General features: G+C 40.9%; 1 protein-coding gene across 11 annotated transcripts in view; it reads right to left on the reverse strand.

Moving 5' to 3' along the window:
• Positions 1 to 16,166, reverse strand: part of SPIRE1 (spire type actin nucleation factor 1) — a 210,893-nt gene extending 194,727 nt beyond the window's left edge. For 10 of the 11 annotated variants that reach the window (XM_061170319.1, XM_061170314.1, XM_061170312.1 and 7 more), the window contains exon 1: positions 15,607 to 16,166. In XM_061170319.1, the coding sequence (XP_061026302.1) occupies positions 15,607 to 15,904 (298 nt within the window). In that variant the 5' untranslated portion in view covers positions 15,905 to 16,166. The remainder of the gene's footprint in view (positions 1 to 15,606) is intronic. The other variant, XM_061170322.1, reaches the window with a different exon arrangement.
• Between the last annotated feature and the right edge of the window lie 1,411 nt (positions 16,167 to 17,577).

Below are 17,577 nucleotides of genomic sequence, written 5' to 3' on the forward strand. Positions count from 1 at the left end.
CTGTACAAAAATATTATCTTATGTTTAAAATCTATGATAAACTAAAATACATGTCAACAATAATAAAAAAACAAAAGGAGATAAATGGAGTGACGGTGTTCTAAGATCTCTGCATTGTCCAGAGAGTAATATAACTAGTAACTTATATGAAACTTTAATAAAAAGTCAATAATCTGGGACTTCCTTGGTGGTCCAGTGGTTGAGAATCCACCTTCCAATGCGGGGGGCGCGCTTTGATCCCTGGTCAGGGATCTAAGATCCCACATGCTGTGGGGCAACTAAGCCCGTGCGCAACAACTAAAGAGCCTGCGGGCCGCAACTAAGACCCGACGCAGGCAAAAATAAATAAATAAATATATTTTTTTAAAAAGTCAATAATCCATGTTGTAAAGCAACTACTAAAAAGAACAGTAAAGGAATATACAATAAGCAAGCTAATGAAGGAAGAAATTTCAGCAATTAAAAAATACTTAATCAAAAAGAAGATAAGGGATAGAAAGTTAATACAGAACTGGTGGGACAAATGGAAAGAGTAAGATAACGTGCTTTTAAATTACTGATTTTAAAAATCAGTAATTACATTAACTGTAAATAAAATAAATAATCCAATTTAAAAGTACACATTGTTATATTAGACAAAAAACAAATCCAAACTATATCCTCCTTGTAAAAAACACACCTTAAATGTAACAATATAAAAAAATTGATAGTGAAATTATGAAAAGGAATATACCATGCAAACATTAGTCAAAGAAAGCTGATGTAATTTTACACATGCAACTATAGCCACATTGACAAAAAGGTCAATCCACCAAGACGTTATCACAACTCTAAATTTGTATGTACCTAAAAATATAGTCTCAATATAAATAAAAATTGACAGAATAACCCATGGATCAAAGAAGAAATTACAATGGAAATCAGAAAGATACTTGAATTTAGTGATAATAAAAATGTGATGATATATCAAAACTTCTAGGAGAGTGACATCAGAAATATAGCAGAGTGAAAAACTTCTATTCATCAAAACACACCATTAACAATGTGGAAAGGAAAGCCACAGAGTTGGAGAAGATAACTGCAATACACACAGCTGGCCAATGGTTCGTATCCACAGTACACAAAAATCAGAACGTGTAAAAATAAGGAGAGACAAAAAACAATAGAAGTAGAGTTGCAGTTACCAGGGGCTGGGGAAGGGGAGAACCGGCAGTTACTGCTTAACGGTTACAGTTTCAGTTTGGGGTGATGAAAAATTTTGGAAATAGATAGTGGTGATGGTTGTACAACACTGTGAATGTAATTAATGCCATTAAAATAAATGGTTAAAATGGTAATTTTTATGTTATATATCTTATAAGAAAAAAACCTAATAGAAAAATGGTCAAAAGACCTGAACAGGAACTTCACAAAAGAGATATCCTCATGGCCAATAAACATATGAAAAGGCACTCAACCTGATTAGCCATCAGATAAACACAACTTAAAACCATTATGAGATATGTACTATTCAAACAGCTAAACTTATTTTTTAATAACATTTCCAAGTATTAGAGTGGATGTGGAGCAGCAGATACACTGCTAGTAAGAAAGGTAAACTGAAACCAGCACTTTGTAAAACTGCTTGGCAATATCTACTAAAACTCAAGAGACACACATGCAACAATCCAGCAAGTCTACTAGATACATACCTAACAGAGTACATACATATATTCAGAAGTGTTCATAGCAATGTTATTTGAAATAGCTAAAAACTTCAAACAATTCATACGTCCATCAACAGCAGAATGGGTAAATCAACTTTGGTTTTTTCATGCAGTTGAATACTGTATAGCAATAAAAACAAACTAAGGCAACATGCAACAACAAGTAATTTATCTCACAAACATGTTGAACAAAAGCAGCCAGACACAAAAAACACATAATGTAAGATTCCACACACATAAAGTTCATAAGCAAGCAAGCAAGCCCAATGTATGGTGATAAACTAAGACACTGATTACATGTGGAAGGCTACTTGTAATGTTCCTTTGTTCTTAACCAGGTTGGTGTTTACGTGATTGTGTCATTAATGATTTGTGCACTTTTCTCTATGTATACTGAACTTTCAAAAAAGTTTAAAAAAGCCCAAGAAAATAAGTTTTGAGGAGGAAATGTCAAAAGAAATTAGATTTTTAGACAGAAGTGGTCAATGATTTAATTATCTTCAAAAAGATACAACATACATCAGAGTCTTTAAGAAATTCTGATTACCAGCCTGTCATCACTAAAACCAAAAACAGCTGTTGAACTCTCATGCAACTAGATGTAAACTGCTCAAATTGCATAAAAATCTGGTATAACATTTTCTTAATGTATTTTCTTTGTATGGTGAGGATAATGCAAGCAGCAAAACAAAACAAGGTATCTATTTAAAATCAATAGAATGCCAGTTAGATACTGCCCTGAGAACAGCAGTCTGGACCAGATAAGCCGAATAATAAATTCAATGCCCATGCAGGAAAAAAAAATCTTGTCTCGTCCTGACTTGTTATACTACCACTCGAAAATAACTACACAGAAGTTAGAATTAGGGAAAATACCACTACCTTTCCTAATAAATACGCATTACTATTTATACACATCAGTATTTTTCTGGTCCCCTAAAATAATCACAATCCCATGTAACAGTCAAATACTTAGACAAGATGAAAAACCATTTCCTCAATGATAGATACTTAGTTTTCATCTCTTTTGTTTGTTTGGTTTAAGACATTTTACAAGCATTTTATCTACACATTACACTTCAGAGCCATAATGAAAATGCATAGGGACTTCCCTGGTGGTCCACAGGTTAAGGCTCTGCACTCCCAATGCAGGGGGCTTGGGTTCGATCCCTGGGCAGGGAGCTAGATCCCACATGCTGTAACTAAAGATCCCACGTGCTGCAACTAAGACCCAGCGCAGCCAAATAAATAAATTTTTTTTTTTTAAAAAGTGTGATACCCATTTAAAAAAAGTTAAAAAAGAAAATGCACATTTACAAAATGGGGAACGATTTCAAATCTGGTTGACTATCAACATTCTGCATGGTTCTGCTGCTATTTTAGGGACACCTCTAGCCCAGAGGTGCCAGAAGTACTTTCAAGAGGGAGGCCAGTGATCCCAAGATTTGTCCCAAACCAGTCCTTTTTTTGTTTTTTTTTAATTTAATTAATTTTTTTTTTTTTTTTTGTCTGCATTGGGTCTTCATTGCTGCGTGCGGGCTTTCTCTAGTTGCAGACAGCGGGAGCTACTCTGCATTGCAGTGAGCGTGCTTCTCAGTGCAGTGGCTTCTCTTGTTGTGGAGCACGGGCTCTAGGCACGCAGGCTTCAGTAGTTGTGGCTCGTGGGCTCTAGAGCGCAGGCTCAGTACTTGTGGCACACGGGCTTAGTTGCTCCGCGGCATGTGGGATCTTCCTGGACCAGAGCTCAAACCCGTGTCTCCTGCATTGGCAGGTGGATTCTCAACCACTGCACCACCAGGGAAGTCCCCAAACCAGTTCTTGACCATGCATGTATCTCAGTCAATCCACACTTGACCCCAGGTCACATTTCACTGACCTCCCCTCAGCTCCAGTCCATCCAAGTTTATACCCCAATACAGGCTCCTCTGGCTTCAGTTCCCTGGTATATCTCCCTTCTGATAAACAGGTTGGGCAGACTGCTCTCTCCAAGCCTCCCTACTCAACTTGGCTCTATGGTATTTAATAAACAACTGCTGAACAAAGGAATGAATAGAATATACAGGCAGACAGTGGTGGGCAAGCCAGTAAAAGCAAGATACCAGACAGAGCTACTTCCCAAATCTAACAAAGTGTGAACAACAAAAATAACCAAAACTTTTACCATTTCAACTCTTCTTCTGTATTAAAAACAAAACCAGGGCAGAAGCAAGAAGAACTACAATTCTGCAGCCTGTGGAACAAAAACCACATTCACAGAAAGATAGACAAGATGAAAAGGCAGAGGGCTATGTACCAGATGAAGGAACAAGATAAAACCCCAGAAAAACAACTAAATGAAGTGGAGATAGGCAACCTTCCAGAAAAAGAATTCAGAATAATAATAGTGAAGATGATCCAGGACCTCGGAAAAACAATGGAGGCAAAGATCGAGAAGATGCAAGAAATGTTTAACAAAGACCCAGAAGAATTAAAGAACAAACAGAGATGAACAATACAATAACTGAAATGAAAACTACACTAGAAATTATCAATAGCAGAATAACTGAGGCAGAAGAACGGATAAGTGACCTGGAAGACAGAATGGTGGAATTCACTGCCATGGAACAGAAAAAAGAAAAAAGAATGAAAAGAAATGAAGACAGCCTAAGAGACCTCTGGGACAACACTAAATGCAACAACATTCGCATTATAGGGGTCCCAGAAGGAGAAGAGAGAAAGGACTCAAGACAATATTTGAAGAGATTATAGTCGAAAACTTCCCTAACATGAGAAAGGAAATAGCCACCCAACTCCAGAAAGCACAGCGAGTCCCATTCAGGATAAACTCAAGGAGAAACACGCCGAGACACACAGTAATCGAATTGGCAAAAATTAAAGACAAAGAAAAATTATTGAAAGCAGCAAGGGAAAAATGACAAATAACATACAAGGGAACTCCCATAAGGTTAACAGCTGATTTCTCAGCAGAAACTCTACAAGCCAGAAGGGAGTGGCATGATATACTTAAAGTGATGAAAGGGAAGAACCTACTACCAAAATTACTCTACCCGGCAAGGATCTCATTCAGATTCGATGGAGAAATCAAAACTTTACAGACAAGCAAAAGCTAAGAGAATTCAGCACCACCAAACCAGCTCTACAACAAATGCTAAAGGAACTTCTCTAAGTGGGAAACACAAGAGAAGAAAAGGACCTACAAAAACAAACCCAAAACAATTAAGAAAATGGTCATAGGAACATACATATCGATAATTACCTTAAACGTGAATGGATTAAATGCTCCAACCAAAAGACACAGGCTTGCTGAATGGATACAAAAACAAGATCCATATATATGCTGTCTACAAGAGACCCACTTCAGACCTAGGGACACATACAGACTGAAAGTGAGGGGATGGAAAAAGATATTCCATGCAAACGGAAATCAAAAGAAAGCTGGAGTAGCAATACTCATATCAGATAAAATAGACTTTAAAATAAAGAATGTTACAAGAGACAAGGAAGGACACTGCATAATGATCAAGGGATCAATCCAAGAAGAAGATATAACAATTATAAATATATATGCACCCAACATAGGAGCACCTCAATACATAAGGCAACTGCTAACAGCTGTAAAAGAAAAAATCGACAGTAACACAATAATAGTGGGGGACTTTAACACCTCACTTACACCAATGGACAGATCACCCAGACAGAAAATTAATAAGGAAACAGAAGCTTTAAATGACACAATAGACCACATAGATTTAATTGATATTTATAGGACATTCCATCCAAAAACAGCAGATTACACTTTCTTCTCAAGTGCGCACGGAACATTCTCCAGGATAGATCACATCTTTGGTCACAAATCAAGTCTCAGGAAATTTAAGAAAATTGAAATCATATCAAGCATCCTTTCTGACCACAACACTATGAGATTAGAAATGAATTACAGGGAAAAAAACGTAAAAAACACAAACACATGGAGGCTAAACAATACGTTACTAAATAACCAAGAGATCACTGAAGAAATCAAAGAGGAAATCAAAAAATACCTAGAGACAAATGACAATGAAAACACAACGATCCAAAACCTATGGGATGCAGCAAAAGCAGTTCTAAGAGGGAAGGTTATAGCTATACAAGCCTACCTCAAGAAACAAGAGAAATCTCAAGTAAACAATCTAACTTAACACCTAAAGGAACTAAAAAAAGAAGAACAAACAAAATCCAAAGTTAGTAGAAGGAAAGAAATCATAAAGATCAGAACAGAAATAAATGAAATAGAAACAAAGAAAACAATGGCAAAGATCAATAAAACTAAAAGCTGGTTCTTTGAGAAGATAAACAAAATTGATAAACCTTTAGCCAGACTCATCAAGAAAAAGAGGAAGAAGCCTCAAATCAATAAAATTAGAAATAGGGCTTCCCTGGTGGTGCAGTGGTTGAGAATCTGCCTGCCAATGCAGGGGACACGGGTTCGAGCCCTGGTCTGGGAAGATCCCACAGGCCGCGGGGCAACTAGGCCCGTGAGCCACAATTACTGAGCCTGCGCATCTGGAGCCTGTGCTCCGCAACAAGAGAGGCCGCGATCATGAGAGGCCCGTGCACTGCGATGAAGAGTGGCCCCCACTTGCCGCAACTGGAGAAAGCCCTCGCACAGAAATGAAGACCCAACACAGCCATAAATAAATAAATAAATAAATAAACAAATAAACAAACCCAAAGTTTAAAAAAAATAAATAAAATAAAATTAGAAATGAAAAAGGAGAAGCTACAACAGACACCGCAGAAATACAAAGCATCCTAAGAAACCACTACAAGCAATTCTATGCCAATAAAACGAACAATCTGGAAGAAACGGACAAATTCTTAGAAAGGGACAAACTTCCAAGACTGAACCAGGAAGAAACAGAAAATATGAACAGACCAATCACAAGTAATGAAATTGAAACTGTGATTAAAAATCTTCCAACAGAAGTCCATGACCAGATGGCTTCACAGGTGAATTCTATCAAACATTTAGAGAAGAGCTAACACCCATCCTTCTCAAACTCTTCCAAAAAATTGCAGAGGAAGGACAATCCCAAACTCATTCTATGAGGCCACCATCACCCTGATACCAAAACCAGACAAAGATATCACAAAAAAAGAAAATAACAGACCAATATCACTGATGAATATAGAGGCAAAAATCCTCAACAAAATACTAGCAAACAGAATCCAACAATACATTAAAAGGATCATACACCATGATCAAGTGGGCTTTATCCCAGGGATGCAAGGATTCTTCAATATACGCAAATAAATCAATGTGATACACCATATTATCAAATTGAAGAATAAAAACCATATGATCATCTCAATAGATGCAGAAAAAGCTTTTGACAAAATTCAACACCCATTTATGATAAAAACTCTCCAGAAAGTGGGCATAGAGGGAACCTACCTCAACATAATAAAGGCCATATATGACAAACCCACAGCAAACATCATTCTCAATGGTGAAAAACTGAAACCATTTCCACTAAGATCAGGAACGAGACAAGATGTCCACTCCCACCACTATTATTCAACATAGTTTTGGAAGTCCTAGCCACAGCAATCAGAGAAGAAAAAAAAATAAAAGGAATACAAATTGGAAAAGAAGTAAAACTGTCACTGTTTGCAGATGACATGATACTATACATAGAGAATCCTAAAAATGCCACCAGAAAACTACTAGAGCTAATCAATGAACTTCGTAAAGTTGCAGGATACAAAATTAATGCACAGAACTCTCTTGCATTCCTATACACTAATGATGAAAAATGTGAAACAGAAATTATGGAAACACTCCCATTTACCATTGCAACAAAAAGAATAAAATACCTAGGAATAAACCTACCTAGGGAAACAAAAGACCTGTATGCAGAAAACTAAAAGACACTGATGAGAAAAATTGAAGATGATACAAACAGATGGAGAGATATACCAAGTTCTTGGATTGGAAGAATCAATATTGTGAAAATGACTATACTACCCAAAGCAAACTACAGATTCAATGCAATTCCCATCAAATTACCAATGGCATTTTTTATGGAACTAGAACAAATCATCTCAAAATTTGTATGGAGACACAAAAGACCCTGAATAGCCAAAGCAGTCTTGAGGGAAAAAAACGGAGCTGGAGGAATCAGACTCCCTGACTTCAGACTATACTACAAAGCTACAGTAATCAAGAGAATATGGTACTGGCACCAAAACAGAAACATAGATCAATGGAACAAGATAGAAAGCCCAGAGATAAACCCACATACCTATGGTCAACTAATCTATGACAAAGGAGGCAAAGATATACAATAGAGAAAAGAGAGTCTCTTCAATAAGTGGTGCTGGGAAAACTGGACAGCTACATGTAAAAGAATGAAATTAGAACACTCCCTAACACCATACACAAAAATAAACTCAAAATGGATTCGAGACCTAAATGTAAGACCGGACACTATAAAACTCTTAGAGGAAAACATAGGAAGAACACTCTTTGACATAAATCACAGCAAGATCTTTTTTGATCCACCTCCTAGAGTAACGGAAATAAAAACAAAAATAAACAAATGGGACCTAATGAAACTTCAAAGCTTTTGCACAGCAAAGGAAACCATAAACAAGACAAAAAGACAACCCTCAGAATGGGAGAAAATATTCGCAAACGAATCAGTAGACAAAGGATTAATCTCCAAAATATATAAACAGCTCATGCAGCTCCATATTAAAGAAACAAACTACCCAACCCAAAAATGGGCAGAAGACCTAAATAGACATTTCTCCAAAGAAGACATACAGATGGCCAAGAAGCACATGAAAAGCTGCTCAACATCACTAATTATTAGAGAAATGCAAATCAAAACTACAATGAGGTATCACCTCACACCAGTTAGAATGGGCATCATCAGAAAATCTACAAACAACAAATGCTGGAGAGGGTGTGGAGAAAAGGGAACCCTCTAGCACTGTTGGTGGGAATGTAAATTGTTACAGCCACTATGGAGAACAGTATGGAGGTTCTTTAAAAAACTAAAAATAGAATTACCATATGATCCAGCAATCCCACTACTGGGCATATACCCAGAGAATACCATAATTCAAAAAGACACATGCACCCCAATGTTCATTGCAGCACTATTTACAATAGCCAGGTCATGGAAGCAACCCAAATGCCCATCGACAGGTGAATGGATAAAGAAGATGTGGTACATATATACAATGGAATATTACTCAGCCATAAAAAGGAACGAAATTGAGTCATTTGTTGAGACGTGGATGGATCCAGAGACTGTCATACAGAGTGAAGTAAGTCAGAAAGAGAAAATCAAATATCGTATATTAACGCATGTATGTGGAACCTAGAAAAATGGTACAGATGAACCAGTGTGCAGGGCAGAAGTTGAGACACAGATGTAGAGAACAAACGTATGGACACCAAGGGGGGAAAGCCGCGGTGGGGTGGGGATGGTGGTGTGCTCAATTGGGCGATTGGGATTGACATGTATACACTGATGTGTATAAAACTGATGACTAATAAGAACCTGAAGTATAAAAAAACAAAAAAAACAACTAATACTAAACTTTCTTTGGGTTATTTGTATGGAAATAGGTTAATATAAATGTTTCAGACATTACATGACATTTCTAAAAATCTTATATGTTCTGGTATAATGTTGTAAGCCATAATTCTAGTTATTACTTTAAAATGTATATCTCAGAAATAATAAATAAATAAATAAATAAATAAATAAAAACACCTCAGTAACAACAAGGACACCCAGCCCTGAGCTCCTTGAAGATATATCTGATTCTAGGGCTAGGGCAGAAAATACACACGATAAGCCTTGAAGCATCTTGTAGTGCCAGAAAGTAAGGATGTGCTCAAAAACACAAAAGGATGGGGCACATCAAAGGGACATGGGAGCCAACCTGAAGGAGCTCCCAATGGCCACAGCTGGAACAATTTGAGCAACAAAAGAAATAACATGGTAACAGATAACAAAGTGTAAAACATACACGGATCCAGACTTAATAAATGACTGAATAAATAAGTAAATGGGGAGAAGAATCAAATCTTCCTTACAGAAGAATCCAAAAAATACTAAGTAGATATTCACCACTCCAGGAGGAGGCCCCCGTGAATGCAGACTGGACTCAGTAACTCCCTTCCAAAGAATAAAGTATAGAAAAGGTAAAAACAGTAAAACTCTTTATTGGAGAAACCTGGCAAACAAGGCTCACATCCCCAGTGGTGCTGTGTGGATATCATGTGCCTCAATCCAATGTGACGAGGGGAGCCCTTCCCCTTTCTGGTACTCTTCGCTCAAACGCATAACCCCAGCCTAGTCAAGAAAACAGCAGGCAAACCTAAATGCAAGGACATTCTGCAAAACCCCCAACCAGTACTCCTCAAGACTCTCAAGGTCATGGGAAACAAAGAAAGTTTGAGAAACTGCCACAGAGAGAAGAGACTAATGAGCCATGATGACTAAACGCAACCAGGTGTCCTGGGTGGGATTCTGGAACAGAAAAAGGACACTAACAGAAAAACTAGGGAACTCCAAGTGAAGTCTGAAGTTTAGCATATTACTATATGCCGTTAGTTAGTTTTGACCAATGTACCCAGTAATATAAGATGTTAACATTAAGGGAAACAGGTGAGAGGCACACAGGAACCCTCTGCACTATGTTTGCAACTTTTCTTCAATCTAAAATTATCTCAAAATTTAAAATTTATTTTAAAAACATTAAATTTGGCAATTTAGCAACACACAATATTTTCCTCATAGTTTTAAACAAGAATCTGGGAGACGGTAGTTTCTTTTTTTTCTACTTAGCCAATAGGAAGCAAATGGGAAATACAGTATGACTCCAATATTATGAAAGTGGGATGGGAACTGTTGCCATTTTACAGAACCTACGAAACAGGAAAGCGATTCCCACCTTACAAATAAAACAGGCAGAGTGTGACTCATCATCTCTTATCAACATATAGTCCTCGATAGATCAGTGATTTTTTTCCTTCTAAAGTTGAGTCAAAACTCTTAGTAAGACAAATGGTTTCCCAAAAGAGTCCCAACTTACTTACGTACCAATACCTATATGCGACTGATATTTTTCCACTGTTTTCCTTTGCATAAGGCAGAAATACAGATACAAAACCACAAGTGCATTATTCCAAAATTTCTCCCAGAAATGTCTGTGGCCATTCTCACACAACCCAAATGGAAGTACGTTAGAGAGTAAACTGGAGTCAAAAGTGACAGCAATCTTAACTGATTATGGCTAAAACATCTTAATCTTGCAAATGGTCATCTGGACACATGGTTAAAGCCCCCCCAGGGGCCTAGAAGGGGACTGTGTAAGGGAGCAGGTTCCAAGTTGACCTGCGTTAGCTTCACGGTACACTGATCACTGTTTATGTTCTATTTTCTCCTCTATAATAACTAAACTTGGACACTGCTTGCACGTAATAGGGACTCAGTGCATGTTTTTAAAATTGAATTAAGCCCACGTATCTGGACATATTGTTCACATGGACTAATTCTTACCTATTGCTGTAACTGACAAGGTATTTCACCAACCCCTAATACTGTCATTCACCCCCAACCGCTACCCTGGACACACACACCTCAAGTATTCCTTTCATTTAATGATCAGAATGTAAACACTCAAGAAAAATATCAAGAGTGAACAAAAATTAATCTCTTTAAACATGTTTTCACTATTTCAACCTTCTCCGCAAATATTCTGTCTCCCTTTAAATTCAAAAAGGATATTATTCCTAAGACCACTTCCCCACCAAATTGGCATGAACCCTGCTGAGAAGCCTCACGGATCATATCCTCTTTTCAAATCCCAAACAAAGCCCCAATGTTCCCTATACCAAGGGATGCCTTTATTAATATGCACGCAGTCCTTCATTGTTCCTCCCAGGAAAACCTATCACTAACCTTACAATGATTTTAAATCAAGATGTGCTCATAATTTTGAAAGTGTTCTTTATACATCTAAAGCTAAAGATACATCAAAAAATTTGAAACCAAATCTGAAAGTTATTTTTGTCAGATGGGTATTTAAGGTCTACAAGGCTGCTAAGACCATGCAGTGGTTCTAAGCTCTAGTACTACCATTAATAATTCTTTGTGGCATCCCAGAAAAAAACGAGTTATAATCTTGTGGAGATTGGAATATAACCTAAATTCCATCAATGACTACTTTCTAAAGAAAGTGTATACTAAAATGTGTCTAGAGACCAGTTAAGTGCCCTGGTTAAAAACAGCAGATTGTATATCAAGAGCCTGAGTGCCTTTGACTCATTAATTAATGGTGTGAATGAAAACTTCACCAACCTGTATGTAATAAACTTTTACCAAACAATAAGGTCTTTTTATGACTACAAGTTCATAAACACTGGGGAAAATAAAAATTTTAAGTAAGCCACCTAAGATAAATCATAAACCCTCTTGATTCTAATCAACAAATCACCCTCCCGGCATCACAGAAACACTTCATAAAATATACTGCCCATTTTAAGATCCTGATTCATAATTTAATCTCTTCCTCTTAAGGTATTCTCTAAAGAACTAGTTTTCCTTTTTCTTTTATCTCCTTCAGTCCTATATCACAGTGCTTTCATGGCCATGTTAGTAAATGACTTTAAGTTACATCTGAATGCTAAATGAAATTATCCATTCTTCACTGTTTTCTTCCAATATTGGTTTCATTTCCATGCCTCCCACATTTTTCTATTTCTCTTATATGTATTTCTAATTTTTTTAATTCAACCTGAATGTGAATATTCTGTACATGTCGATACTATTAAAACAAGAATAAAATCAATTACTGATACATTCAATTCCAAAACAAGTTAAGAATGAGTGTGAAGTGCTATTTCTTTCTATGGGACTAAATGGAGCGATATTGCTGATAGTGGTAAGAACCAACTATTCAACTCAACAGCAGAGAGAACAGTGGCCAGCTGAAAGATTCACACGCTTGAAGATTACAGCTGGGATCCATTTCCCCACGCTAAACACAATCCACGGCACCACCCATCATTGGCTAGACCAATGGTTCTTAACAGGGGACAGGTGGCCATGTCTGAAGAGTTTACTCAGGGAAGGGGGCAGGTGATTACTGGCATCTGGTGGGTAAAGACCCACCAGGGATGCTGCTAAGCATCCTACACAGGCACAGGACAGCCCCCACACAAAGAGCTATTCAGTCAAAAATGTCAGTGCATAGGCTGAGAATCCCTGACCTAGACATGTGTCCCAATTCTGAGTAAAAAATACAGAACAGCTGGACAGAGGCACCGTGGTGCTGTGAAAGGACCGCAAGATCAGGAGAGGGAGAGACCTAAAACTTACTGAGTACCTGCTACATACCAAGCCTTGCGTTAGGCACTTTACACATACCATCTCACTTAAACCTCTATCCCGTAGGGAAAAAGTGATCTATTCTCACTTTACAGATGAGAAGGTTGCACTCAGGGAGATTAAGGAACTTATTCAAGGTCACTCAGCTAGAAAGGGGAGGAATCATGATTCCAATTCAAACCAAATCTGTTCCATTCCACAATACTACAAAGGCTAGAGGTTAAAAGACCTAGATTTGATTCAAAGAGTTACCAGTATGAATTCAAGCACATCACTTAACTTCCTAAACCTGCATTTAGAAAATAAGTCAATGGATAACACGTGAAAACACAAATGCTGTTGACTGCCACCACACAATCATGTTAAACATCTTACAATGAAAAACAAAGTGCTTCTTAGAATGGAGGTTCAAGATTACCATTTTTCCTTAAAAATAGAATTTACACAAGTGTGCAGAGTACCATGTTATACAGCATTTTTAAGAATCAGGGTAAATGTTCAGAAGACGTTGTGCCTTCCATACCCACACAACTACTCTTAATACTAAGAAGAAATAAGTTATCTAATATAAACACTATTTTAGTATGAACTTCCCAAATTTTTAATCAATCAGCCCTAAAATGCTCAAGACCATATCGGCAACTTTGATTGGGCTCTCTCCACAAGTGGCAGCAAAGGTCACAAGCAGAACTAAGTAGGAAGAGGATGGATTACAAGTCCATTACTGCTGCTGCAGGAAACAACTCTGCCATTCTCCCCAGAAAGAGAGAATGTATTACATTGAAGTCAACACGTTATCATTCATATGAATGATGCAAAAAGTAATTCATTTCAACATAAGGTTATGATTTTTTAAAAAACTATCACCAGAATCCATTAGTCTTTGACAACTAAACTACTAGTAGGTCCACAAACATAACTTGAACTCTGGGATTAAGTTCAAGGACAATGTAAATCCAGTTTGTTCCTTCTGGAAATCACCACTACCAATGCTACTTCTAAAAGGAGGTTGCACGCAACCATTTTTCCCCTTAAAACACTGGATCTCAAGGCATGGCTTTGCTGTATTTTATGAAAGTATCTTTTCATATCATATTAATACACCGTAAATAAATTATAATTGCAAGTATTTCCCACTAATATTGTCCAAGTTTAAAAGCAATAGACACATCAAATGAACTAAAAAACTGTTTGAAATAATTTCAAAAGAATTGCAAAAAGACTAGCTTTAAATAAATTAAAATTCTAAAAGTCTGTTTACCTGACACCGAAAATAAATAATAAATATTCTGTTGGAATTGAAAGAATTGATAACATCCTCTTGACTGTTCTCTATTTTAATCAATTTAATAAGTCACTTTACTAATTCTAAGTACATCTTTCACCTTAAGCATTTTGACACTTCCATCAACTTAAGTAAGGGTGGATTTTCTTTTTTTAATGTTTTTAATAGATCTGTCTCTCAAAATGCTGAATTAGATAAAAACTGATTGGAGAAACCTATTATCAACCTCCTCTTCATTATCAATAGATATTTGGGTAAGCCGTAGCTACATGTTGATGGGTAGGTGATAATCTTGAAGAATTTATATTAGATAATGACCTAAGTAAAATCCATTTTATCCATTTATCTGACATCCTGTCAACTTTTTTACTTTACAAGCTTGTTTTTCATCACAACAAATATTAATGTACAGGGAAATCGTATTATTTTTATGTTAATTCGGCCTCTTCATTTCTCCCAAAACAGCAGCATTCTCCTCAGGGCTCAGATTTTTTTACATTCCCAACCGAGGGAATATCGTTGTCAGTCTTTGAAAAGTACAATCGGCTGACAGCTCCTTGCGAAAGCGCAGCCCTCCTGCCAGCGCATCACCCCCTCCCCGCCCCCCCCCCCCCGACCAGGTCTTGGCGAACGCCGGCAGCGCCGAACACATCCCACCCGGGCTCGGCCGCGAGCAGCACGACCGCGTAGAGCCGGCCTCTCGCGTCCGGGGACCGACCCCACTTCCCTTCTCCGGGGCCTCGGTGCCCCGACAGGTCGCACACTGACACTCGGACCCCCGCCCCACTCCCGGCGCAGCCGCCCGCCCACGCTCCGGCCCACGCTCAGACCTACGCGGGCCGCGCTCGGCCGCAGGCCCTGCCCGCTTCCCTGGCCTCCTGTGAGGGGTGGGGGGCCGCGGGGCGGAAGGCCCCGGGGCGGGGGCGGGGGTCCTCCGCGGAGCCGTGGGAGATGTGGGGGTCGCTGTGCGGAAAGGGCCCGGGGCCTTGGCGAGGGTCCTCCAGTAGGAGACTGGGGAGGGGGGGAGGGAGCGGCGCCGGGGCGGAAGGGCCGGGGCCTGGGGGGCGAGGTCCTCCTGGGGCCGGGGTGGGGGTCCTCCATGGGCCGTGGGAGATGGGGGCCGCGGGGCGGGAGGGCACGGGGCTAAGGGTCGCGGGAGTTGGGGGAAGGGCCTGCGGCGGGGTCCTTCTGTGGGAGAAGGGGGTCGCGGGGGGCGGCTCACCCGCGGCGGCGGCCGGCTCTCCCGCGTCGCCGGCGGCGGGCGCCAGGGTAACGGCGCCGTCCCTCCACACGCGGATCTGCGCGGCCGAGCGCACCCGGCGGCGGGGCTGGCGGCGGCCGGCGTCCGCGGCGCGCAGGGAGCCACAGCACTGGTAGCACACGGCCCACGCCTGCTCCTCGTTGATGGGCTGATTGTAGAGCCGCAGGATTTCCTCCAGACTCAGCGCGTGCTGCGGGCCCGCGGCCGCCCCGGGGTCCGGAGGCCCCTCGCCGCCCTCCGGGCCGGCCGGCTGAGCCATCCCGTGGGTCGCGCCGCGCTCCGGGCGCCGCGTCTCCTCAGCTGCCGAGCATAGTCTCCGCGCGCCGCCGCCGCCGCCTCATCCCCGGAACCCCGCCCAGCGGGCCGCGCGCGCCGCCGCGGGGACGGGGGTGGACGGGGCGGAGACCAGGCCGGGGATGGGCCAGAGGCCGGGCCGGAGAACCGGACAGGGGACGGCCAGGATATGAGGCGGAACGCCGCGCACCCGACAAGACCGCAGCCAGCCGGTATCAGCGCAATGGCGTCCGCGGACCCGCCCTCCGAGCCCCGCCCCAGGGGCGCGCCCCGCCCAGAACCCCGCCCCCGCTTAGAACCCCGCCTCCATGGTCCGCCTGGGTCCTCCCTGCCCTCTGAGTCCCGCCTCTGTCCCGGGTTCTCCTGGCACACCGAGCCCCGCCCCCGGGTTGGCCCCGCCCCCTGGGGGGTCCGCCCCGCCCCGCACGTGCACCTGCACCCGCGCCAACTCCCGCGCCCTGGTCCAGTCTTCACGCACTGGCCGACTTCGTAGTCCCCAGGCCTCGCCCCCCGCGTCCCCATGCATGCCCTGCCCTGCTCCGTCGAATACTGTCGCCATCAACGCAGCGGACCATTTGTTTGGATAACCTCCCTCTCCACTCCCAACTCCATCCTAAGCCCCATGAGGACAGGGTCTTTTCGGGTTTTGCTCACTGGCTTCTCCCAAGCGCACAGATCAGGGCCTGGGGTACAAGCTTGTTGCAAACAATCTGCAGACGTCCCTCGGATTCGCTTGTGACGTTTGTACAACTCTTCACCAAGATGATGTTCCCAGTGACCACACGCCTCGTAGCCCAGTTAACCCAGTCTATTCATACCTCATGGAACCAATAGCACAGGGGCAAAACTAAACTGGGGCATTCAGCCATAGAATAAAAGACAGAAGTCCTCCTGGGCCTGGGCCTCGCTGAACTCATTAAGTGTACAATAAAACACATAATTCTTAGATAAAACAATCGCTCATTGGCAGATAAGTTTAATTGGTAACATTCCACTCTGAGACTAGTCCCGTATGTGAACCTTAGAGTTGAAAGCATCAACCAAGTAAGAAATGGATCTATACTAAGTACCAATAAACCTTCTAAGGCAGTTTTATGTGCAGTATTAATATTGCACTCTCAACAACTGCATCTTGCCATAGAAATTACAACAGTCATTGTAATGCCTAAGACACCACAATACATACAGCAGGAGTGGGGAGAAGAGAGGAAAGCAGAAGGATATGAGTAAGAAATTGAAAGACGGGAGGAAAAAGTTTCTCCCTAGGCACCCTATTATAATTTCATTACAAGAGATACAAAAAAACCCTTTAAAGTAACATCACTTAATTATGTGTTCATAATCCAATTTGTAAAAATGCATATGTGTGCCACATCCCTGAGAAGAAAAGGTCTAATGCCTTATATGATATAGATAGGATAGATAGATATAGATATACAAAACCTCTTGATTAAAAGCATAGAAACTATTACTAAATTTTGCTAGTTTGCTTGGGCCGTGTGAATTTTGAAAATACAAATGGCTTTAAAAAATACTGACTTTTGGGCTTCCCTGGTGGCGCAGTGGTTGAGAATCTGCCTGCCAATGCAGGGGACACGGGTTCGAGCCCTGGTCTGGGACGATCCCACATGCCGCGGA

This window comes from Eubalaena glacialis, chromosome 15, assembly GCF_028564815.1.
Source record: "Eubalaena glacialis isolate mEubGla1 chromosome 15, mEubGla1.1.hap2.+ XY, whole genome shotgun sequence".
In the NCBI taxonomy this organism is placed as follows: Eukaryota; Metazoa; Chordata; class Mammalia; order Artiodactyla; family Balaenidae; genus Eubalaena; species Eubalaena glacialis.